The sequence below is a fragment of the Gekko japonicus genome, unplaced genomic scaffold (genome assembly GCF_001447785.1).
Source record: "Gekko japonicus isolate JY-2015 unplaced genomic scaffold, Gekko_japonicus_V1.1 scaffold604, whole genome shotgun sequence".
In the NCBI taxonomy this organism is placed as follows: Eukaryota; Metazoa; Chordata; class Lepidosauria; order Squamata; family Gekkonidae; genus Gekko; species Gekko japonicus.
The window spans coordinates 618,878-644,509 of NW_015175374.1; the positions used below are offsets into that span (position 1 = coordinate 618,878).

Here is a 25,632-nt window from a genome sequence, read left to right on the forward strand (position 1 = left end):
ATGCTACCATGGATGGTTTTAGTACTTCTTCTTGCATTTCGTCTTCCAGTAGAAAATTATATAATTTCTGAATCAGTTTATCTGCTGATGAAAGCCATATTTTATCTATTTCTAGTTTTGTTTTGGCAAAATTTGTTTTTTTATCCTTAGTATATCTTGATTGTAGCTGTACTTTTTCCCAATTTGTGAGGTTTATATTCATTGATTGCAATGTCTCCAGGGTCTTTAATTCGTTGTTTTCATTTAAGAGCAAGTCATATGTTATCTTTTTGTTATCTGTTATTAATGTCGGCATTATAATAGCCTCTAATGGAGAGACCCATCTTGGGATTTTAGTACAGAATCGTTCTTTTATTTTTTCCCATATCTTCATTAATGCCCCTCTTATTATATGATTATTGAAATTCTTTTGTATTTTTATCATACCATACATAGGCATGCCAGCCCATGTATAGGTTGTGTCCTTCCAGCTTTAATAATCTCTTATCTTCCAACAAAATCCATTCTCTCACCCAACTCATAGCCGCTGCTTGGTAATAAGAGGTACCAGTCTGATATTCCGGACCCTCCTCTGTTTTTTCTCTCTCGAAGTAGTTTCAATTTCACCCGTGATCTTTTCTTTTTCTTTTTTTATAATGCATTATTTATTGAGCACCCGTGATCTTTTCGATTGCCAAATAAATTTCCTAACTTGTTTGTTTAGTTCATCAAAAAAATTATTATTTTCAATATGGGTATGCATTGTGCTAAGAATAATATTCGCAGGAGAATATTCATTTTGATAGTGGCAATTCTGTCCATAAATGATATGTGCAGATCATGCCACTTTTGTAAATCATTCTTTACCTCTTAAAGTAATACTTTGTAATTATTTTTATATAAATTATTCTTCTTATTTGATATATTGATACCTAAATATTTGATTTTTTTTACTACTTCTATTTTCGAGATCATTTGGATTTTGGTTATGTCTTCTTTAGTACAATTTTTTGTCAAGATTTTTGTTTTTTTAATATTTATTTTAAGTTCGGCTATTGCTGCATAGTTTTGTATTAGTTTTAATAAAGGTATTATAGGTTCCATGGGGTCCTCCAGAATAAATACAAGATCATCAGCGAAAGCTTTAAGTTTAAAATGCTCTCCTTTAACTTTAAGACCTGTAATTTCCATATTGTCTCTCACCATGTTGTTCAGCGTTTCTATCCCAAGGAGCTACTCACTCCTAAACATTCTCCCATTTCATCATTTTTGGGGCAGAAATATTTCATACCAGGTATAACAGCTAACACCTATGACATATGGAGAATAAATAATCTAACACGGTCATTCAACGGTCACAAAATTTAGCTGGAAGCCAAAGGCACAAAAAATATAACCTGATCTCAATATTTAGAGGTTCAACATCTATTAAGTAATCCAGACATTTAAAAAAGCCTCAACAGAGATCTTACAACTTTTGAAAAAATTATGAAAGGAAATAAAGGGAATGACAAAAGTCTAACGTCTATATTATACAAACTCTTATATTAAAACCAATGGAAGAAAAAGTTTGCATATCAATCTAAATAGCATAGAGATTGTAAGATTAAAATAATGGATATGCAACGGGGGGGGGGGAATCTGGACATCTAACGGTTTCCTTACAAGAGGTATAAAGTTTCAGTTTTTTAAAGTAATGACCAGGTAGTATATGACCCCTTTAAAATTACACTGCATTGATCCAAATATTGACCCAGGTTGTTGGAAGGATTGTGGACAGATTGGAATTTTTTTTTTATTGTTGGTAGGAATGCAATAAAAATCAAGAATGTTGGGGGGGGGAATATTGAAAATAATTAAGCGCATTACTGGTCACACAGTTCCATTACACCCCAAAATTATTTTATTACATCTACGGAAAGATAATGAGATGCCTAAATTGAGAAATGAATTAATTTCAATTCTGTTGGTAGCAGGGAAGGTGGCAATAACTTATTCGTGGAAAAATAAAGCATCACCTTAAATAAATCAAATGGTGAAATAAAATATGGGAATACTTCACTATGGGAAAAATTTCTGATCTAATATTAGCCTCAGAGACCCCAGAATACCACTCTGATTTCCTAGAACCCGAGTTTCCTTTTTTGGGAATTTGCGAAAGGAAACAGAAAACTAAACAAGACAATCCCTACAAACTATAGATATTTAGCTTATGGTAGACTTAAGTTTGTGACTATAATGTTTTATCATGTTATGTAATCTAAAATTATTTAAAATAAAAAGATTAAAAATTGCAGGGTTAAACACGGAATTTTAAAATAATATAATAAACAATAATAATATACTATAACATATTATGATACAGTAGGATTAATATACTACATGCCCATTAATCTACTATATACGATATTCCCATAATATTAATAATCTATATGTCCATAATATTAATATTATGATAAAGTAATATAATATGCGATCGTATAAGAATTCAGTAACAACATAAGCCCTCTCCGACTACTTTCGATTTTGCTTCCTTTCTGGAGGTAAGATTCAGGTGCGTAAGCGTGTTGGTCTGAAGGAAAAGAACAAATTTGGAGTCCAGCGGCACCTTCAGCAAAGTTTTATTCAAGGCATAAGCCTTGGTGTGCACGCACAAGGTGTAAGCTTTCGTGTGCACGCACACTTCTCCTCTCGGGAAGACTTTGAATAAAACGTTGTTGTTGTTCAGTCGCACAGTCGAGTCCGACTCTTCGCGACCCCATGGACCAGATCACGCCAGGCCCTCCTGTCTTCCGCCGTCCTCTGACGTTTGCTCAATTTCATGTTCGTTGCATGGATGACACTGTCTAACCATCTCATCCTTTGCCGTCCCCGTCTTCTTTGACCTTCAATCTTTCCCAGCATCAGGGTCTTCTCCAGTGAGTGCTCCCTTCTCATTGGGTGGCCAAAGTATTTGCGCTTCAGTTTCATTCTCTGGCTGCCTTCCAGGGAACAGTCAGGGTTGATTTCTTTGAGGATTGACTGATTTGATCTCCCTGCACCTTGAATAGAACTTTGCCGGTCTTTAAAGGTACGACTGGACTCGAACTTTCGTCGTGGTTGAAGTTTGGAGATCCTGACCAGTCTTTGGCGCTTCGCCGCCGGATCCCACGCGTTTACACGGGGAAAAGTTCACCCCCGCCGTATTGACCCGCCGCCATCGGCGGCCTGCGCGTGGGACCCGGAGCAGGAAGCACCGGGCGCGCCTCCTCATCCCTGCTCTTCTGGTCGGGCGCGGAACTGCGGGCGCCTCTCCAAAGGGCCGCTCCCTCCAGCCCGAAAGTTCGCCGCTCCTGCTGGCAATGGCGGTCGCAGGCGCGCGGCGACCCTCCTGAGGGGCGGGCGGGAAACCCCCGGGACGGGAGCCCTGCTGGGCGAGGAAGGCTCAGGACGAACGAGGTGAGAAGCGGCCGGCCACGGGGCTAAAACCCCACAAGGGTTAGCGTGGGAAAGGGAGGCAGGCGGAGAGGATAAGAAGAGCAGCAGGGCGCAGCGCTTGCGTCGCGCTCGCCCGGCTGGCCCGAAAAGAAGGCGAGGGGGGCCGCCAAACTGAACCCGGGTCGGGCTCATTACCGAGGGAAGGGGGGCTCTGAACCATGAGGCGAGGCACCGCCGCCCCCTCCCCTCCCATTTCTGGGTTAAACGACGAGAAGCGAAGGCGACGTCGCCTGGGCGCTCCGGGAGCGAGAGGACAAGCTCCAAGCGGCCGCTTTCCCGACGAGGGGCGGCGCGCTCCAGGCAGCTTCCCTGGGACTACTAACATGGCCGCCCCCTGGAAAGGATTCCTTGGGCAGACCAGGGTCGCCGTGTGTGAGGAATCTGGATCCGCCTCGGGATAGAAAGAATGTTAAAAGAATGTGGAGGCGGGCGGAAGAAGGCGCTCCTTAAAGGCGCCCGTCTTCGCCAAAACCGCAGTCGGTCTCGATGCAGCTCCGGCTCCGGCCCGGGAACGAGGCGGATCTCTTTGGCCCGGTGGGGAATTTCAAATAGTCCTCGGTTCCGCTTGGCGAAGGCTGCGCGTCGGGCGCCCCTGGGTTTGGGGAAGGAGGGGGGCGATTCTGTGGTGACATTTTACCGAGAAACGGCTTCTGCCTTCGACACGGAAAGCGGGGGAGTGGCGCAGCTTCAGTTTTCGCTTTCCCTTCCCATACAAGAAATAGAACAGAAGTGAAGAGTCCGTCCGGTGGCCCCTTTTAAGACCCAAAAAGGGTTGTTCAAAGTGTGAGCTTTCGTGTGCGCCCCACACTTCCTCAGACAGGAAAGATCACACCTTGAACAAATCTTTGTGGGTCTTAAAGGTGCCGCTGGACTCGAACTTTGTTCTGTTGGTTCAGAGCAACAGGGCTTCCCACCTGGATCTGCCGTGGAACAAAGTTTGAGTCCAGTGGCACCTTTTAAGACCCACAAAGGGTTGTTCAAGGTAGGAGCTTTCGTGTGCGGGCACACTTCCTCAGATGCACAGGCTCCTACCTTGAATGAGCAATTGTTGGTTTTAAAGGTCCTTGTGGACTCAAAAACTTTGATCTGCTTCAACCCAACACGGCAGTCCACCTGGTTTGTTTCCCCCCCCAGTTTGTTGCGAAGAAACTGCAGAGAAGCCGCAAGACGGCTCGCCCCCGGGAAAAATTGAAAAAGAGGCAGAAACAAGCCCCCTGATCATGTTAATGCAAAATTGGAGGAGGTTTAGTGTGGACTTTCCTTAGCCTGGGACAATCTCAGTAAGTAGGTGGCAGATTTGAATTCTCGGTTTTGCTGCTTGCGTCATGGCTGTTGCGATCTTTTCCATGTAAAGGATGTGAATCAGTCAGATAATTTGAAAGAATGAACCATTTCTCTTCAGCCCAAAGGCCCGTTTCCCCCAAAGGGGGTGTGTGGGTGCACTCTAGCATCCAGGTGCAACTGACTAGCAGTGAAAACGAAAGGTGTTTGGGGGCAAGCATGCACCCCCATCCAGTTTGGTGTAGTGGTTAAGTGCGCAGACTCTAATCTGGAAGAACCGGGTTTGGTTCTCCACTCCTCCACTTGCACCTGCTGGATGACCTTGGGCAAGCCATAGTCCTGTCAGAGCTGTTCTCAGGAGCAGTTCTGGAAAGAGCTCTCTCAGCCCCACCTACCTCACAGGGTGTCTGTTGTGGGGAGGGGAAGGGAAAGGAGTTTGTAAGCCCCTCTGAGACTCCTTTGGGTAGTGAAGGGCAGGGTAAACTAACCTCTGAGTTTTTCAGGGACCCCCCCCCCCCCGACTTCTGCCACTCTCTAGTGTGGTTATGTTTGCAAGAGTTTTGATGGCTCTGGAGCTGTTAGTCCAAGCAGAGGGATTAATTTGGATTGGCTGCCTCTGATCTGATCTCTCCCTGTCTCTCTCCCTCTCCCCAAGTTTGTGATTCGTATCCTGTATCCTGCAAAGGGAGGAAGTGATATGTTTGGGGAATTCCTCTCTTCCTCCGCCAGTATAAACTGCTAGTGGCTTGATCAGGCCACTTAGAGAGTGCCAGTTTGGTGTAGTGGTTAGCAGCACGGACTGTAATCTGGGAGAACCGGGTTTAATTCCTCACTTTTCCCCATGTTGCTGCTGGTGTGACCTTGGGTCAGTCACAAGTTCTCTCACAAGCTATCCTCTCACGAACAAGCCCCAAAAGAGCTCTCTCGACTGCTTTCTTTTTGCTAACATTATTGAGAATATTTAAATTATTAATCAAAAAATTTCCTGGAAAGCCCACATAACTGCACGAAGGCACGTTTTCAACTGGATCCCTTGCAAAGTTTCTTGGAAATGAATTGCACAGGTTGCTTATTTTCTAGGACGCTAAAGACCTTTTTAAAAAAAAAATCCCGATTATAGGTCTGTCCTGTTTTTAATGAGCAAGCTGCCCAAACATGTTTTTACCGTGTGACTGTTCTGAATGGTATGCATGTGGGTGGAACGAACGTCAGTCCGTCTGCTGTCATGACCCTTGTGTTCATCAAAATCCCCACTGGGTACAAAAGGACATTTTCCTCTAGCTGCAAGGACAAGACCAGGACTTCTGTTCAGGTACAGGCAAGATCCACCCAAAGTTTACTGGTCTTGGCTCAGTAGCTGCTGATTACAACCCTGGGAATTTACCCAGGTAGTAAATCCAGGATGGTTTCCTTTCCTGACAGTCCTGTCCATGGACTGAGGAACCAGCTGGATTGATGAAAGGGAACAGTTAGTCCCTAGGGTTTTTAAAAAAATGACCCAATAATATCCCATGGGAACAAAGATGATCAGAATACCAGCTTTCAGTCTTTTGTAAATCGGTATCCTGGTCTGGATTGCTGCACACCCTTAAATCTTTTAATATTGAGAGCAAGTTTGGTGTAGTGGTTAGGAGCACAGACTCTCATCTGGGAGAACCGGGTTTGATTCCCCACTCCACCACATGCAGCTGCTGGTGTGACCTTGGGTCAGTCGCAAGTTCTCTCAGAGCTGTTCTCTCACAAGCAGTTCTCAGGAGACCTGTCTCAGCCCCACCTACCTCACAGGGTGTCTGTTGTGGGGAGGGGAAGGGAAAGAAGATTGTAAGCTTTTCTCCTTTGAGTAGTGAAGGGCGGGGTAGAAGTCCAATCTCCTCTCTCTTTGCTGCTCTAGTTTTATTTATTTATTTTATTACATTTATGGATCGCCCACCCTGCAGGCAGGCTCTGGGCGATTTACAACTTTAGTTGTACAACCTTCTTCCTAAGAGAATAGAACGTAGCTGCTTGATCATGCTTGTTTTAAACGCAGACAGAACAACGTTACCTGCTGGGGAAAGAGAATTTGCATGTTTGGTTTGTTTAATAGTGAGTGAAAAGACACAAACACATGAAGGGGCCTTATACTGAATCAGGCCCTCAGTCTGTCAAAGTATTGTTGCGGTATTCCTTGGTCAGTCACCAGTGAATCGTCCACACGGGAAGATCCAGGAGCTCAATGGTTATAGTTTTTGTCTTCCAAATAAGCTTCAGGTTAACTTTGCAGAGAAGACCAGACCTGGAAAGATACCAGCTCATGATGGTGGTTTCCCCCCCCACCCCACATGGCCTGTGTTAGTTAGTCAATTGCATTTCCAAATTAAAAAAGTTTCCATGCCTGATCTTCTGAAGGTTATTTTTGGTCTCCCTGGGCACGAGGGAGTGACTGTTTACAAGCCCGACTTCCCATCTTGTTTTTAAAAAATTAAACAATGGTCACGTGGAGATATGCTGATACACTCTCCCCTCACACAGGGTGGCAAGAAATATGCACATTGCTAACAAACTTGTTTCCAACAATCCCAGAGTGCCACGGAACTGGCAGCACTGTACCCTGGTCCTATTAATTGTGCATGTTTTTCTCCCCAATATGACTCATAAAACTTCATTTTTTGTTCACTATTCATCTTGAAAATGAGTAGGAATTTTTACATCTTTCCCCCTTCTCTTTATCTGACCCAGCTTCTGAGTTAACCAGGTTCAGTGATAGATCCCTTCTCCTGAGAGCCAGTTTGGTGTAGTGGTTAAGTGTGTAGACTCTAATCTGGGAGAACCGGGTTTGATTCCCCACTCCTCCACTTGCACCTGCTGATGTGACCTTGGGTCAGTCACAAGCTCTGTCACAGCTGTCCTTGAAAAAGAGCAGTTTCTGTCAGAGCTCTCTCAGCCCCCACCCACCTCACAGGGTGTCTGTTGTGGGGAGGGGAAGGGAAAGGAGTTTGTAAGCCGCTCTGAGACTCCAAGTGAAGGGCGGGGTATAAACCCAATCTCCTCCTCCTCCTCCTCCTCCTTTCACCCATATGCTATAGAGCAGGGGCGGCCAAACCTGCTTAACGTAAGAGCCACATAGAGTAAACGTCAGATGTCTGAGAGCCGCAAGACATGAAGAAATATTACACATGTTTTAATTGAAAAATATGCAAATTTCCTTTTTATTCACATTAAATGAGACTGCCAGAAACAAAACCAAAAGGGGCAAAACCAGATATTGAAAATGATATTTATTTGTTCAATGATATTTGTAGACTTGATGGGGGATGCTTTGAGAACGCATTTAAAGTTGCCTCAAGCCTACCCAGGAAGGGGAACACTAGCTGGGGAAAGGAAGACCGATCGGGAAGGCATGCCTCCCCTTCGCTTCCCCAGCCGCCTTGCTGGGAGCCACACAATCTGTGTGAAAGAGCTGCATGTGGCTCCCGAGCCACAATTTGGCCACCCCTGCCATAGAGCCAGAGCGCCTGCCCAGGGGGCACTAGTGAACATTCCTCGGTCACTATGGTGCATCGAGACACGTTCTGGGAAGGGTTGGGCCCGTGGTGATGAGCAGGGGTCATTTCCTGCGGGAGGGCACAGGATAGGAGCTCCGGCAGTAAGGAGCCCAGGGGGCGGGCACTTGCAACGAGCCCCACCCCCTGCTCCCAGCAGCCCTCAGTCGGGCCACGAGGAGCAAGAGGTAGCCAGGTAAGTTGCAGAGGGGCCCCCGCAGCCTGCCTTCAGGTACAAGCTCTCCCTCCTCTGTGAGGGCAGATCTGCGCATTCCCCCCCCCCCAATAGCTAGCAATCCAAAACAGTCCAGTGGAGACTGAGCGGTGGGTGTTGCCTTCTGACACACTTCCGGTGATGTCAGGGGGTGCGGCACATGCAAATAAGCTATGCTAATAAGTTATGCTAATGAGCTCCTGCACCTCTTTTTCTAGAAAATGACCCCTGGGATGAGGCATTTGAAGGTCTCGTCCGCAGTGCCTGCTGGGACATGGTAGGGTTTCGTTGGGGGGTACTTCATCAGAGAAGCAGAGGTGTTTTGCCACTGCCTGCCTCTGTGTAGCCAACCCTGGACTCCCCAGGTGGCCTCCCATCCAAGTACTAACCAGGGGCTGACCCAACTTAGCTTCTGAGATCTGAAGAGATCGGGCTAGCCTGGGCCATCCCGGTCAGGGTATTTTGTAAAATGCTTCCACTTAATTTCAGTTCAGTTTCTGCTTAGAAGGAAACGGATCAATGAGAGATCTGTGCATTCCTGATCAAGACCAGAAGAAAACTGAGGGGGGACACAGAGGAAATAGTTTTGCAAACAGGTTTCCTTGTCTGGTTTCAGTGGGGAGATGCGTCTCCGTGTTCCACTTCTAGATATACTTACTGGCAGACAGAAGAAGAAGAGAAGAGATTGGATTTATACCCCGCCCTTCACTACCCAAAGGAGTCTCAGAACGGTTTACAATCTCCTTTCCCTTCCACTCCCCACGACAGACACCCTGTGAGGGAGTTAATGCTGAGAGAGCTCTCTTGAGAGCTGCCCTTGAGAGAACAGCTCTGAAAGTACTTGTGACTGACCCAAGGTCACACCAGCAGCTGCACGTGGAGAAGTGGGAAATCAAACCTGGTTTTTCCAGATTGGAGTCCGTGCTCCTATCCACTACACCTAACTGGCTTCCAGTGCGGTAGTGTGTGAGCAGGACCCAGAAAGGCAGGCCCGTAGCCAGGATTTCTTAAGTCCGGGGGGCATTTAAATTTCGGGGGGGGGGGCCTGGCTAATCGAATTAAAGAAATACCCAGCTCCTTCACAGCACCTGCCACTGCTCGGGGGCCCTGGGCTGGATGGGAAGTTGTGGGGCCTTGCCAGTAACTCAGGGGGCCTTGCCCCGATATGCCCCACTGTAGCTACGAGCCTGCAGAAGGGGTTATTGATTCTGCCCCATTTATTAAGGGGGGGAAAGGCATTGAAGTGCTCTTAGCTGCGACTGAATAGGCCAAAAACTCAGCCTCCTTAGCAGTGGAAAAATTGTACTTCCATATCCCCCCCCCCCCAGTATTTTTTGCAGGCTTCCCTGCGGTGGGTGGTGCATGTTAGAGATACAGTCAGAGTATGCTCTTATTGGCCGGGGAGTGGTACTGAGCCCATAAATGATGACTTCCCTTGCGTCTGTACATGGGTTGGTGGTTAGCCGTTGAACATAAAAGTTACCTCTCAGGAAACACAGCAGAAAGTAAACGGCAAGATAAAAAGAGATTTTTTGCATGGGAAACTGGGTTGTGGTGATCTGGCTTCTGGGCTTAGGTTTATGTGTCGAATGCGTCTCCGTTCCACCCTGAGGAAGCCGAGGTGTGATGCGTGGATGATTAATTAACAGAGAGGGGTTGTGGTTCAGTGGCCCACCGCTTGGCGTGCAGAAGGTCCCAGGTTCAGTCCCCGGCATCTTTAGTTAAAGGACCAGGCAGGAGGTGATGTGAAAGTCCTCTGCCTGAGACCCTGGACAGCTGCTGCCTGTTTGAGTAGAGAATCCTGATTTTGGTGGTCCAAGCGTCTGATTCAGTATAAGGCAGCTGCATGTGAGTTTTAATACCAGTAACACGTTGAAATTGTTTGAAGTCTCAATACGTTTGCGTCCGTATACAAGCCACTTTACATTGGATCGCCGAGGTTTCAGCTCACTTAATACCACTGTTAAAGAAATTACACACACAGGACAATTGTGTTTATCTTGGTTTGGAAAAGTAGCAGTAGGGAGCAGTGTTCCCTCTAAGCTGAGTTAGTGTGAGCTAGCTCACAGTTTTTTAGCCTCCGGCACACACATTCTTGTCTCAGCTCAGGAAGGATGGCTCCAGAGCAAAGTAGTTTATGCAGCCGCCAAATCGCTCGCTCACAACTTTAATGCTGGTAGCTCACAAAGTAGAATTTTTTGCTCACAAGACTCCACAGCTTAGAGGGAGCATTGGTAGGGAGACCGAGTGTAGCTCTCCGCCTTCCCCCCCTTGTTCTGTGCTCTTCTGGCAGAGAAAGTGCTAAAAATAACTCTAGACAAGGATATGTAGTAGGAGGAAGTTGAAGAACTTATGGCTAACCAAAAAATAAATAAATAAATTCACATATATTCAGTTCAGAGGTTTAACTTCAGCTTCTGTTAGCGCCAAGAACTTATGGTGTCAAAGAACTTATAGTGTCGAAGAACTTATGGCTAACCAATAAATAAATAAATAAATTCACATATATTCAGTTCAGAGGTCGTAGACTTCAGCTTCTGTTAGGGCCAAGAACTTATGGTGTCGAAGAACTTATAGTGTCGAAGAACTTATGGCTAACCAAAAAATAAATAAATAAATTCACATATATTCAGTTCAGATGTTTAACTTCAGCTTCTGTTAGCGCCAAGAACTTATGGTGTCAAAGAACTTATAGTGTCGAAGAACTTATGGCTAACCAAAAAATAAATAAATAAATTCACATATATTCGGTTCAGAGGTCGTAGACTTCAGCTTCTGTTAGTGCCAAGAACCTATGGTGTCGAAGAACTTATGGCTAACCAAAAAATAAATAAATAAATTCACATATATTTGGTTCAGAGGTTGTAGACTTCAGCTTCTGTTAGCGCCAAGAACTTATGGTGTCAAAGAACTTATAGTGTCGAAGAACTTATGGCTAACCAAAAAATAAATAAATAAATTCACATATATTCAGTTCAGAGGTCGTAGACTTCAGCTTCTGTTAGTGCCAAGAACTTATGGTGTCGAAGAACCTATGGTGTCGAAGAACTTATGGCTAACCAAAAAATAAATAAATAAATTCACATATATTCGGTTCAGAGGTCGTAGACTTCAGCTTCTGTTAGTGCCAAGAACCTATGGTGTCGAAGAACTTATGGCTAACCAAAAAATAAATAAATAAATTCACATATATTCGGTTCAGAGGTCGTAGACTTCAGCTTCTGTTAGTGCCAAGAACCTATGGTGTCGAAGAACTTATGGCTAACCAAAAAATAAATAAATAAATTCACATATATTCGGTTCAGAGGTCGTAGACTTCAGCTTCTGTTAGTGCCAAGAACCTATGGTGTCGAAGAACTTATGGCTAACCAAAAAATAAATAAATAAATTCACATATATTCGGTTCAGAGGTCGTAGACTTCAGCTTCTGTTAGTGCCGAGTTCTGACGTTTATTTTGGTATGCTCAGCTGAGCTCTGAGGCTAAGTATTTCTTAGGTGTGTGAATCCTAGATTTGGCTAACTTCCTGGCCATGGAACGACAATGTTCCAGGTCTGCCTTCAGATTCACTAACCAGGCTGTATTCCAAGGTTCTTCCATCCGTGAAGGTCTGGTTGCGGACTGACCTGAAGTCCTGGATTACAAGGGACCTTGGACTTAGCTCTGGTGCGCCGCTTCTTGCTCATCTCCCCTTCTGTCTCCCTACTCCAGTCGGGCTTCTAGATCTTTTTGAGTTCAGTGTCTTTTTGAGTTCCTTCTCCTGGCATGTGATTGATTCATCTGCTCTTGAGGACAAAAGGAAATACTCCTTTGCACAGAGAGTGGTTAAAATGTGGGATTCGCTGCCAGAGGATGTCGTGATGGCCGCAGGAATAAACAGCTTTTAAAGGGGATTAGATAGATTCATAGAGGGTAAATGTGTCAATGGCTGCTAGCTCTGGTGGCTGAGGGGAACCTCCCCATTCAGAGGCACTGAGCCTCTGAATCCCAGAGCCAGGAGGCAACATCGGGGGAAGGCCTCGGCCTCTGTGCCCTGTTGTTGGCCCTCCAGAGGAACTGGTTGGCCCCGTGTGAGACAGGATGCTGGACTGGATGGACCACTGGGCTGACCCAGCAGGGCTCTTCTTATATTCTTTTGAAGGCCTCGGCCTCTGTGCCCTGTTGTTGGCCATTCAGAGGAACTGGTTGGCCACTGTGTGAGACAGGATGCTGGACTGGATGGACCACTGGTCTGAAGCAGCAGGGCTCTTCTTATATTCTTTTGAAGGACTCGGCCTCTGTGCCCTGTTGTTGGCCATTCAGAGGAACTGGTTGGCCTCTGTGTGAGACAGGATGCTGGACTAAATGGTCTGATCCAGCAGAGCTCTTTTTGTGTTTTTATGATGATGCCGAGTGCGTGCGGACTGTGATCTAAGCCTCTTAGTCTTTCCCAGAGTCATTTTGAAGAATCTGATTCTATCAAGGCTCACCTGGGCTCCATTGTGCGGCAATATATCATGAGCAGTCCAGACCAATGCTCCCTCTAAGCTGTGGAGTCTTGTGAGCAGAAATTCTACTTTGTGAGCTGCTGGTATTAAAGTTGTGAGCAAGTGATTTGACTGCTGCATAAATTAGTTTGCTCCGGAGAGCCCATCCTTGCTGAGCTAAGGCAAAAATGTGTGAGCCGGAGGCTAAAAAACTGTGTGCTGGCTCACACTCAGCCTAGAGGGAACAGTGGTCCAGACTACCCCAGTAATTCTGTGGTCTATTTGTCTTATGCTGGGGAGCAGGAAGTTATCAACATAGAAGTATTCATCAGCTTTTCCTAAGAGCCAGCAGATGCGCTCAGAATTCCCCTGTCTCTGTGCTGTCCCTTAATGAAAGACAATTTAGCAGGCGCAGCTAATAGTATTAAACAATGAAAGCATTTAATGATATAAAATGACGAATCTGTACAAGAGTTCGATTCGAGTCCAGTGTTACTTTAGAGAGCAGCAAGATTTGAGGGTTTATAAGCTTTCAAGAGTCAAAGCTTCCTTCATCAGATATCAGAGCTTTGATTCTTTTTGTGTGTGTGTGTGTGTATTTTTTGTATGTGCGTGTGTGTGTGTGCGTGCGCACCTGGAAGTCATAGCGACCTCTGGTGGTGGCTGACCCCTACTGGGGGCCTGGAGGATATTCAGAGAGGTGGCTGAATGAAGCCTGCCCCCACCTCCCACTTCTGGTACTCCTTGAAGGACTCCCATCCAAGTACTTGCCAGAGTCGACCCTGCTTAGCTTCCAAGATCTGATGAGATGGGGTTTTCCTGGGCTATCCAGGTCAGGGCCAGTGATTTGACTCTTGAAAGCTTATAACCTCTCTAATCTTGTTCTAAGGCACTAGGCTCAAATCTAGCTCATCTGCTGCAGACCAGCATAGCTGTCTTCCTGAAACTGGTTTGTATGAAACAGCAATGTTCCTAAAATGGTTAATTTTTAAACAGTCCAAGCCTAGGTTTTCAGTGATGCCTTCCAGTTTTGTGTAGGGGATGGGCGGCGGCTGGTGGGAGAGAGAATTTTACCAAGTATTGTATTTGTTTTTGTATCGATGTGCACCGCCCGGAGCCCTGTCCCGCAGGTAAGGGTGGTTTAAAAATCGAATTGGACAAATAAAAAAGTCTCTACAGTAGAACCGAGGACTGTGACCTTTGATAAAAGTGGTGTCAATCCCTTGTTTTAAGAGGAACACTACAGAAAGTGTCTGACACAACTTCCTGGCTGCGTGTGCGCGTGTGCCTGTAAAAATCACAGCAAATTCTGTGTAAAAACGGAGTTCAGACTCTTGCAAACAAAAACAAAAAAAGCATTTTTGAGCAGTGCATAGAAATGGGGGGAAACTCCCACAAGTCAGACTCTTGGTGAATGGTTTTAGTTTCATTTCCTGTGGGCATTCCTATGACATTACGTAAGAGAATTTTGCTGTTAATGAGATATTCCCTCATTCAGTCTAAACCCTTTTGTGGTAAAGAGAAGGGTGTTCTGTTTCCAGAACGTACGTGATTTTGCTCAGCAACCTTGGTCTAAGGACTCAGTTTGATGTCATCTCTAGGGCAGCGCTAGTGACGAACGTGTGCCGGCTTTGATCCTCTGTAATGCAACTCATCTGTGTCCGGCTCTGTAAATGTATTTCTCCGTATAACTCCTTGGGTATTTTGACTGAAGCAAGAATAAAGCCCACCTGCTGAAGATCAAGGACGGAGAACCTCATGACGTGGCTTTCCTCTTTAAAAACACAAAGGACTTTAAATGGACCGCGGCTGGCGATGACGCTTCACAAAGTGCCGGCTGCCGTCCTGTACCAAATGGAGCAAGAGCTCGACAAAGATGAGAAGGATACCATGGCGTTCCTCTGCCAGGATCTCGTGCCGGACTTACCCGCCCCGGATGTTAGGACGCTTTTGGTGGCTTTGGATGAGCGGGAACTGCTGACGTCCTCCACTCTGGCCGAGCTGTTGTACAGAATGAAGAGGTTCGACTTGCTAAAAAGGATCCTGGGAACCAGTCGAGCAGCAGTGGAAACCAGTTTGGCGAGAAATCCCCATCTGTTGACGCCTTACAGGTGAGTTCAGGGGATGGCTTTCCGGGCTTCTTTCTTAAAAGCCTTTCCTTTTACTCAGCACTGGGTACAAATTTTGGTCCAGCTCTGTTGTCTGTGAACGTCAGCATGTGTAGGCAGAGCAGGGTCCGCAGAGTCACAAGCTGGAAGATCTGAATAGATCCAGGTGAGTCGCTGCGTTGGCCTGAAGCAGCAGAACAAAGTTCGAGTCCGGCGGCACCTTTAAGACCCAACAAAGTTTTACACAAGATTTCGGGCATGCATACGAAATGTGCACAGATGTGCCTGCATATGAAGGCTCATACCCTTCAATAAAACTTCGTTAGTCTCAAAGGTGCCACTGGACTCAAACGTTGCGCCGGAAGATCTGACGTTCCCGTGCACTGACAAGGAGTGGCAGTCAGAACTGGGTTTGTGGGCTTAAATGTTATGCTAATCTGAGCAGATCACGTGTGCAGCTGGTGGCTTGCAGGAAGTGCTGAGCAGCTGCACTAGGGATCACATGCTTCTCTCGCCTAGTTCCACCCCCCACCCCCACCCCCCAAAAAAGTTCATTGTATTTTAGTTCCTTTTGGCATCAATGGGATTTGAGCTAGTCGTGCCCAACTGGTTCTGTTCAGTTCTATGGGACGGTACCGCAACCAGTTTTCTCTGGTTTAGGGTCTCTTTTTAAAGAAATATCTTATTTTATTTTATTTGACGGGACTTCTATCATGCCCTCCCCACATTGTTAGACTCAGGGCAGGTACCAACATATCGATCTGTAATGAGTGCAGATCCACAATTAAAACATATTGTAACAGTCCATTTAAAATCAGTAGAGTCACCAACACACTAAAACAGCAACGCGCCTCAACAGATAATATTGTGGGTCCAATCCGGTTTCCGGGGTCTGTGGTCCATGGAGGGGAGGCCAGATCAAAGTGGATGCCCGCTGCCTCAAACATAAGGCACCACTGGCTCTCCAGTCTGCCCCTAAGGGTTTTCCTTTACATCCCCCCTCCAGTCCCTGGGGCCTTGGAGTGAGGAGGCACCAGTTCGGAGCTTACCAGCTGCTGTCCTTTATACAGTTTATATCTCCGGTACCTGGCATTATGTTTATGGCACACATGGCCCGGCCTGACAAAATGACATTTATGTCAGATCCGGCCCTCGTAACAAATGAGTTTGACACCTCTGCTGTAGGTCCTACTGATGCTTCTTTTGGTCCTGCGTTACTTCAGAGCAGAGGTCGATTCAGGGGGGATCGCGGGGGATCGCAGTTCCCCCGGGTGAGGTGTGGGGGGCGGGGCACATGATGAAGCCCCGCCCCCCGCTTCTGGCTGCCCCGCTTCCGGCCCTCATTCAGCCAGGAGGAGGCAGGAGAAGAGGGAGGGTGCTTCCTCCCCGCCTGTCCCCACCCCGCCTGCCTGGGGCCAGGGAGGGCCTTGGCGGGGCTTCCTCGCACTCCCGCCGGCCTTGCAGGCCCACCACCGGGCCTTATGATGTCAGGGGGTGTGGCATAGGCTAATGAGTTATGCTAATGAGTTCCCCTAACTCTTTTTCTACGAAACGACCCCTGCTTCAGAGTCAGGAGACTTAAACTGTGCTCCTGAAACGGGTTGGGAGCTTTAGTAGGATGTCTTAAATACGCGTATGTCTGCCTCCATCAATGTATTCATTGAACCTCTGGACAGATCAACGGGTGAGTTTTCTGGGACTGTTCCTTTAAAAGGGAAACGGCAGCTCACAGGAGTTCCCCGCAGAATACTTTCAGTTGGCCACTTCCCTTTTCTCCTTATCAAGGTTCAGACATAATGACAAAGGATTTCAGACTTTTTGAAATGGGACGCAGTACTCAGTTCCCTGTACCTAATCTTCAGGACTCGCCTCTAAACTTACTTCAGTCTTTGGGGCCAGCTTGCAAAATCAGGCGATGCTGCTTTCTTCCTCCTGCAGGTGACACTGAACCAAGTGTGTATTTTATTGTTTTGGGTTTAATATTTCTAAATAGACAGAACTGAGCAACAAGAATTGTGCAGAACCACCCCAAAATCTGTTACGGGAGACTCCCAGAGCCGCCTCTCCCACCTCCCCCGGTTCCAGCTCCTCCCTTCTGGCCTCGTGACCCACCTATGAGAGAGTCGCCAACCCTATATGGATCTTGACCCACAGTTTTCAGAACTACTGGCCTAGGGGATCCTTGGGCTTGCGTACTTCCCCCCCCCCCCCAGGGCATCTTGCAGATTCAACATTTGCATTTTTTGCAGCAAATTGTAGTTTGGAGGGAAGAAAACAAACCACAGTTTGCTGTTTGGACAAAACAATTCAGTATCCTAAAACTGCCATTTAATCCTTCCACTGATTTCCTTGTCTGGAAGGAAGAGAACTAATCATCCCGTGTGACATTGACACAGCAGCAAACTGTGATTTGTAGATGTGGAATTATGCGGCTGTGTGTGTGAGAAGGGAAAGAAGAGGTCTAAAATCCGCCAGACTTTCCTAGAACGACAAGCTGTGTTTTGTCATTCCGTTGGGACAGCACCCTAACCCCCACGGTGTAGCTCTTTTTTCTCAGTCCTGCTTCCCAACTTCCAAACTGGAGTTTCCCCAAATGTCTGATAGCTTTGGGGAGCCCAAGACTTCCTTGCCCTCAAATGAGTATAGGCCTGGTGTTTCTGCATGAGTTAGTGATCTGGGCATGCCAAACCAAGTGGGATTGAATCAGCGGCTCATGCTGAGATGCAACAGGCAGCCTCCCTCCGAGGGAGACTAATTCTTCTGCTTCTCCACACGGAGAGCAGTTGAATACTCCAGCGTCATCGGATGCAGAGAGGTAGCAGAATCATCTTTTCCTTAGCAGAGGCTGCTTCGACAGGGGTAAGGCCAGAGCACGGAAGCACACAGAGGTGCAACAGGCAATCTTCTCTGGATGCCCTATGTATTGCTTTTGTCACACAATTTGAGAACTGCTGTTCTCTAAGCATGTGTGGTCAGGGAGTGCATGAGTTTTGTTCTTTTTTTTTAATGTACGTTAAGAAGTGAATATGAATTGAGATCCTGACGCTACTAGGCCAGTGTGTCAAAATTTTGCCAAAGGCTGATTTAAAAAAACGCTCACTGTCTTTGCAGGGTGCTGATGACTGAAATCAAAGAGAACCTGGACAAAGAAGACTTGGAGTCTTTCATTTTCCTTCTGTTGGACAATTCCGGCACTTCCTACATGAAGAAAGCGAAAGAGAAGGTAATGTTTTTCAAAGGGGATTTTCGCTCTCTGGGGCCTTCGCTCTCTTCAGGGGAACTGGAAGGAAGACAGGGAAGTGCAAACCTAGAGGAGGACAAGACAGATTCATTGAGTCAGGCAGATGAATCAAGATGGGCAGCTGCATTATTCTGTCGAAAAGAGGAAGTGTCCAGTGGCACCTTAAAGAGCAAGAGGGAACTCAGGCAGATCATGAGAGGGAGAGGGCAGGAAGGGTTGCCTCGGTGCTTAGTTCTCGTGGCCCTTTCTTACCCGCCCAGGGAAATACCGATCGCCACTTTGGGATCAGGAAGCAATTTTTCTCCAGGCCAGTTTGGCCCGGGGATCCTGGAGGTTCTTTGTCATATTCTGGGTGTGGAACAGGGGTCACCGGGGGTGTGTGGGGGGGAGGTATTTGTGGATTTCCTGCATTGTGCAGGGGGTTGGACTAGATGACCCTGGAGGTCCCTTCCAGCTCTGTGATTCTATGATTCTGTGAGTTCAGTGGCACCTTAAAGAGCAAGAGTCCATTGGCACCTTAAAGACTTAGAAGATTTGTGGCAGGGTATGAGGAGCATGCGCGAAGAGACTCGGAAGACTCTTACGTATAAGACAAAACCAATGCAGAAGGCAGTGAAGGAGGACACCGTTGTAAGAACAACTCTTGCGTCAGTGGTAAGGGGGAATGAAAGAGTGAGACAGGAAACGCCACTACATTGTGAACGCATGAACTGTGTGTGCGGGTTTGAAAAGGAAGGGCTGGGAGCCAGTTTCGTACAGTGGTTCGAGTGTCGGTCTAGGGTCTGAGAGACCTGGGTTCAAATTCTTGTTCTGCCATGATGTCCCCTGGACGACCCTGGGCCAGTCAACGAATGTCTGCCCTCCCACCCGCTGAGCTCATTGGACAAAGGGGGTGTGTGTGATTAACATACACTAAGTAGGCAAGTGCCCTGACCTGGATGGTCCCAGCTGGACTGATCTCGTCAGATCTCGGAAGCCACGCAGGCTTGGCCCTGGTCAGTATTTGGATGGGAGACCATCAAGGAAGTCCTGGGTCTCTACGCAGAGGCAGGCGATGGCAAAACCACCTCTGAACGTCTCCGGTCTTGAGAACCCTTGATAGCAAAAAAGAAAGAAAGAAAGGTAAATAAGTAGTGTAGATAGGCCCTGTAAATCCAGCATAGTCCCCCCTCTTTTGTCATGTTAAATGCAGCAAAGAGCACTTCTGCAAACAGTATCTTCCAATTTTAGTATATGTACTCCCGAAGCGAGCACAGCAAACAGTATCTGCTGTATACTGTGTTCAGACGGCAGTCCTTCTGTAGGTAGATGTTCTGGGTTGAGGCCTTGTAAGTCAGGCAGTGGGGAGGTGGGAATTCTCTCCTGGAGGTTCATCAGCACCAAGCAGCTTTCTGTGTTAACAGTAGTCTTTCAAATCCAATTTGGTATTGAGCCGTTAGTTGGTGGCGTGCCATCATAAGAGACAGTGGGAAGTTTTTAGGATTTTTTTAAAACTCAGAATTAACTTAAAAACGAGATATTTTTCTATGTTCTGTTCTTGTTGCTCTGAGCATCTAGAATGGGGACCTGTTCAAAATCCAGTGTAATTGACAAAAAACAGCAATGCTGGTCTTTTAATTCCCCCCCCCCCATGTCTTTGCAATTTCAAAATGTTTGCATAGTTTTTTGCGTAAACTTATGCTTAGTGATATGCAGACGATACCACTCTAATGGCAGAAAGTGAAGAGGACCTAAAGTGCCTCTTGCTCAGGGTAAAAGAGGAGAGCGCAAAAGTGGGCTTGAAGCTCAACATCAAAAAAACTAAGATCATGGCATCCGGCCCTATCACTCCTTGGCAACTAGAAGGGGAAGTCGTGGAAGTAGTGACAGACTTCACGTTCCTGGGATCCCAGATCACCGCAGACTGTGACTGCAGCCATGAAATTAAAAGATGCCTGCTCCTTGGGAGGAAAGCGATGGCGAACCTAAACAGCATGATAAAAAGTAGAGACATCACCCTGCCAACAAAAGTCCGCATGGTCAAAGCAATGGTATTCCCAGTAGTCATGTATGGCTGCGAGAGTTGGACTATAAGGAAGGCCGAGCGCCGAAGAATAGATTCTTTTGAACTATGGTGCTGGAGAAGACTGCAAGAAGATCAAATCAGTCAATCCTAAAAGAAATCAACCCTGACTGTTCCCTGGAAGGCCAGATAATGAAACTGAAGCTCAAATACTTTGGCCACCAAATGAGAAGGGAGCACTCACTGGAGAAGACCCTGATGCTGGGAAAGATTGAAGGTTAAAGAAGACGGGGACGGCAAAGGATGAGATGGTTAGACAGTGTCATCGATGCAACGAACATGAAGTTGAGCAAACTTCAGAGGACAGTGGAAGACAGGAGCGCCTGGCGTGACCTGGTCCATGGGGTCGCGAAGAGTCGGACTCGACTGTGCGACTGAACAACAACAACAAATGCTTAGTGAGATCTGCTCATGGGGAGCGGCCTTTGCAGAGGGGGAACCAGAGGTTTCCCGCTGCGACCCACTGAAGCCCCCAGAGTTTTGCTACAGGGTGGGGTCAGTAGACCCTCCGGAACATCATAGGGGGTAGACTGGGAGAGAGGTAAGGGAGAGCAGTGCTTCTGACAACAGAAATGCCCTTTTATCTTGGGGATTGAACTGTAATTCACAGAGACGTCTTTATTTGAATACCGAAAGTACAGATCTGTGTGTTCTTGAGTTTCAGGAAAGTGGGGTAGTTTGGCAATTATCAGTATTATTTTTTGTAAGGGAGAGGGAAATCCCTTTAATGATCTGTATTACTTGCCCTAAGCAACAGGGAAGTCCCTTCAATCCTTTTAATTTCCCCTGCGTTACACGTGATGGTATATTTTGACTTTTTCCTGACTTGACTAGTTTTGGATAAGAAATGCAAGTTATTTCTTGCCACTGGAAACATTTTTATGAGCCATTTTGTCTTAAACAAATAGCCCAAGTAGCATGACGTCAGCTTCTGGAGTCCGATTTCCCAACTGTTAGTTGCTTGGAATGAAGATAGTCTCAGGTGGGAATTAAGATAGTTTCAGGCAATGTTGTTGGTCTTTAAGGTGCTACTGGATGCGAATTATCATATGGCAGTGTGTCTACTTCAGCCAGAAGATCCAAAGATTGTCTGGCAGCCACAAGTTCTAGCTCTTTTAGCATTATGCACCACTAGGTGGTGAGCTAGACTTGTTTTTAAGGCAAGAGGTGTTCAGAGGTGGTTTGTTGCTATTGCTTGCCTCTATGTCACGACCCTGGTATTCCTCGGAGTATTCCCCTTCAAAATACTAGCCATGGCCAATGTTGCTTCGCTTCCAAGATCTGACAGGATCGGGCTAGCCTGCTCTGTCTAGGTCAGGGCTTAGAGTGATATATCTTGAACACATAAATATACTGAATCAGACCATTGGTCCACCATGGACTGTATTACCTACTCAGGGTCTCTTCAGGGTTTCAGGTGAAGGTCTTTTCCATCACCTCTGACCTGATCCTTTTCGTTGGAGACGCTAAGAATTGAACCTGGGACCTTCTGCGTGCCAAGCAGCTGCTCTGCCTCTGAGCCGCGGCCCCTCCCCTCGTCTGCAAGATGAGAGCCGAAACCCTTAGCTAAAAACCTCAGACTCAGACCTCTGCTGAGCGATTGTTGGTAGCCATGTGCTCAGGCCGCTCTGTCTTAGACTCCATTGCCCATCAGTAAAATGGAACATTAAACAAATACTTTGCAGGTTTCATGCAAGCTTAGGAATAGGCTTGCACACTGGAGGCCAGCGGACATTTATCTGCGGTGGAGTTTGTGGCTGTTCAGGACCACATCCGGGTAGTCAGGGACTCCCATGGCGACAGAAACACCCATGTCTGTGGGCCCCAAGAGGAATGGAAAAAATGCATAAACATGGGTTTTATTTATTTATTTATTTGGACTTTTAGGCAGCCCTTCCCTGTGAGCAGGGCTCAGGGCAGCTCACATCAGGATATCAAAATAAATCAAATAAATAAGTGCACTAAATAATACAGATTAAATAAAAACCATAATAAAAAGGTAAAGGTTCCCTTGCTCAAAAGCCAGTCGAATCCGACTCTAGGGTTGCGGTGCTCATCTCCGTTTCAAAGCCGAAGAGCCAGCGCTGTCCGAAGACGTTTCCGTGGTCATGTGGCCGGCATGATTAAACACCAAGGCGCACGGAACGCTGTTACCTTCCCACCGAAGTGGTCCCTATTTATCTACTTGCAATTTCTTGCTTTCGAACTGCTAGGTTGGCAGGAGCTGGAACTAGAGATGGGAGCTCACCCTGTCTTGCGGCACCCGGGTCTTGAACCGCTGAACTACTGACCTTCCACAGCCTGCAGTTCAGCGTCTTAACCACTTGAGCCACCGCAGCTCCATAAAACCGTAATAACCCCCCCCAAAAAATCAATAAATAAGTCTGTTCCAAGATGGCAGAATTTCAGGAAAAGAATTCAGCTTCCCCCGTAGCCTCCTCAGGGGGTAGGTTGAGGGGAGGTGGGAGGTATGAGGGTGCCAGAGCAATTGCTGTCCCATCGCTGTCCTCAGCCAAAAGCCTGGTGGGACATCTCTGCCTTACGAGCCCTGCGGAAAGGTAATAGATCTCGCAGGGCACGGATGTTCTCTGGCAGAGAGTTCCGCCAGGTGGGGGCCAGGGAAGAAAAAGCCCTGGTCCTGGTTGAGGACCACCGGATCTCTCTCGGGCCAGGGACCATCAGGAGGTTTTTACGGTCAGAGCGTAACGAGAGAGGTGGTCCTGAGGGCATGTGGGTCCCTGAGCGCTAAGGGGCCTAAAGGTCAAAGGATGGTTTGAAATCGTGTTGTCCCTCATCTAGTCCAAGTGGCCTGTCCGCGAGCTTCTCAAAGGTGTGTGTCGTTGGGGGGTCTGCTGTTGATAAAGTTTGTTCTGACTTTCCAGAGCTTCTTGGGAATTATAAATGACCTCGAGAAGTTAGACCTGGTGTCGCCCCACCAGTTGGACTTCCTAGAAAATTGCTTGGTGAACATTCACAGGAAGGACTTGGTAAAGAAGATCCAGAAGTACCGACTGGAAGGTAAGACGTGCTGTGGGCCATTCATTCCTCGCAAAGACGGGTCAGTCTTGGCTGCTGCGGGAGCCAAACCCGGGTCCCTCCCTTCCCGTGATCTCCACTGCGCATGCGTCCCCCAGCCCAAGCCATTGACTTCCTAAGGTCTTGCTGTTCCTTTGCTGTTCCTCCTGCCAAACCCGGGTTCCTCCATTCACACGCGCCATTTATTTATTTAACCTATTTATTTATTTTGGAGGGGCTCCCCCACAAAAAAATCTTGTCCCCCAAGCCAAAAAATCCTGACAACGGGCCGGCATAGCATAGATAGGGCGTACATGCAGGTTTCAGCGCCAGCCGGAGCCTGTGGGCTGGCGTGGAGAGGCTTGCTCTAACAGCCACTGTTGGTGGAACTTTCTGAGCACCCCTGTTCAATTTTCAGCTCCAGTTCACACCATCGGCTCTGTGCCTGTGTACATAAACGCGCTTCAGGCGTCGCTTCCCAAGCTCTCTCTTGCCGACCCTCCGAGGGTAAGTACAAAGGAAGCCGCTGCAGTCAAATGGAGGAAGGATCTTCCGAAGCAGGGAAAGCCAATGAAACGCTCGACGCGTTTTGCAAATTAACAATTCGGCCGCGTTAAGGATGCTTCACTGGGCTTGGCTTTATTAGTCTGCGGGTGCCCTGTTTAAGATTTGACTGTAAATTGTGGGAATGGTATAGAGTTTGCAGCTGTTCCCCAGTGATAAGGAGGTTGCTGTTGCAAGCGTTCCATGTGGGTTGATAGCTTGCCAGCAGTGGCTCTGAAGGACAATATGGGCACTGCATTGGCAAGGCTTTATCTTTCGGGTCGGGGAACAGAATGAATAGGTAGGTCCCAAACAGACTGTTCTTTTGATAAACCCTGCTGTCACGCGGGAAACCAGTTTCTAGCATGGGTGCCTCACGTAGCCCAGGCAGTGGGGGAAAAGGAGTCCCCATCTTTCTGATTTCTGTTAAGGGGATAGGCTTGTTGACAATATTCTCCTCCTTGTGTGTCTATTTCGGGGGTCCCCAACCTGTTTGCAGGCACCTTTGGAATTCTGACACAGGGCGGTGGGCACAATCAGAAAATGGCTGCTGCAGGAGGACCACCAACTGTCAAAGAGTGAAGTGATACATAAATGCAGGGCTATTTTTGGGCAGGAACGCACAGGAACGGAGTTCTGGCTGGCTCCCAAGTTGGCCACGCCCAGCAGGAACTCATTAGCATAATAGGCCACACCCAACAGCAGAAACTCATTAGGACTGGCTACATTAGGGGTGTGTGGCCTCACATGCAAAGGAGTTCCTGCTACAAAAAAGCCCTGGGTTTTGACAACAAACAAGCTAAACAGAATAACAAGCAAAAGGTGGGTGTGGCTGGATGACCACACTTCTGATAACATGGGGGTGTGGTCTAATGTGCTAATGAGCTGTGCTGTCAGGGGTGTGGCCCAATATGCTAATGAGTTCCTGCTGTTGGGTGTGGCCTATTATGCTAATGAGTTCCTGCTGGGCTTTTTCCACAAAAAGAGTCCTGCATAAATGTAATAGTAAAATTTGACATTTCAGCCAAAAAACTCTGTTGAACAGGATGCCTTTTAATCTGTGCAGCCAATTAGAAGCCCTCCTGGGTAGCCAATCAGAAGCCCCCATTCTAAAACCACTTGGTGGATCCCAAGAAGGGTCTTGACGGGCACCATGTTGGGGACCCCTGGTCTGCTTAGTGGTATTTTGAACTAATTTCTAGTGTCCATAATATATCCATAATTTCTAGTATCCATAGTATAGCTGATATAGATTCAATACCTCCAGAGGATAAATGAGGCAGTATTTGAAATGTCAATGTTGGGGCACTTTTTGCAAAAGGTGAAACAGAATTTGATTCTCTCCCCCCCCCCCTTTTGAATTTGCAGTTTGTGAACAAAGGAAGACTGCTAAATGGATCGGGAGCCATTCAGAGTAAGGCCGGCCAGTCCTTAGGAGTTGTGGCTTCTCTCATGTGACTGCTCACACCAAGGGTGTCAAACATAAGGCCCGGGGGCCGGAACCGGCCTGTCCAGGGCTCTTATACGGCCCGCGAGCAATTGATGCAAGGGGAGGGAGTGCTGGGTGGGAGTGGGTGGAGCCACTGCACTGTAGCTTCCGCATGGCAGAACAACCTCGTCTGCAGTAGTGAAGCTGCGTGGGAGCATCTGCCCAGCCCATGGGGCCTTGCAGTGAGGATGCACCAACTCGGAGCTTACCAGCTGCTGTCCTTTATACAGTTTATAT

General features: G+C 47.1%; 1 protein-coding gene across 2 annotated transcripts in view; it reads left to right on the forward strand.

Moving 5' to 3' along the window:
- The first annotated feature begins 2,981 nt into the window (after window positions 1-2,981).
- LOC107122428 (CASP8 and FADD-like apoptosis regulator) overlaps window positions 2,982-25,632 on the forward strand; it is a 38,406-nt gene continuing 15,755 nt past the window's right edge. The window contains exons 1-6 of one of the 2 annotated variants that reach the window (XM_015425525.1): window positions 2,982-3,417; window positions 14,539-15,048; window positions 18,157-18,268; window positions 23,231-23,366; window positions 23,782-23,870; window positions 25,275-25,320. In XM_015425525.1, the coding sequence (XP_015281011.1) occupies window positions 14,696-15,048; window positions 18,157-18,268; window positions 23,231-23,366; window positions 23,782-23,870; window positions 25,275-25,320 (736 nt within the window). In that variant the 5' untranslated portion in view covers window positions 2,982-3,417; window positions 14,539-14,695. Of the gene's footprint in view, window positions 3,418-3,935; window positions 3,991-14,538; window positions 15,049-18,156; window positions 18,269-23,230; window positions 23,367-23,781; window positions 23,871-25,274; window positions 25,321-25,632 lie in introns of those variants that run through there. The other variant, XM_015425526.1, reaches the window with a different exon arrangement.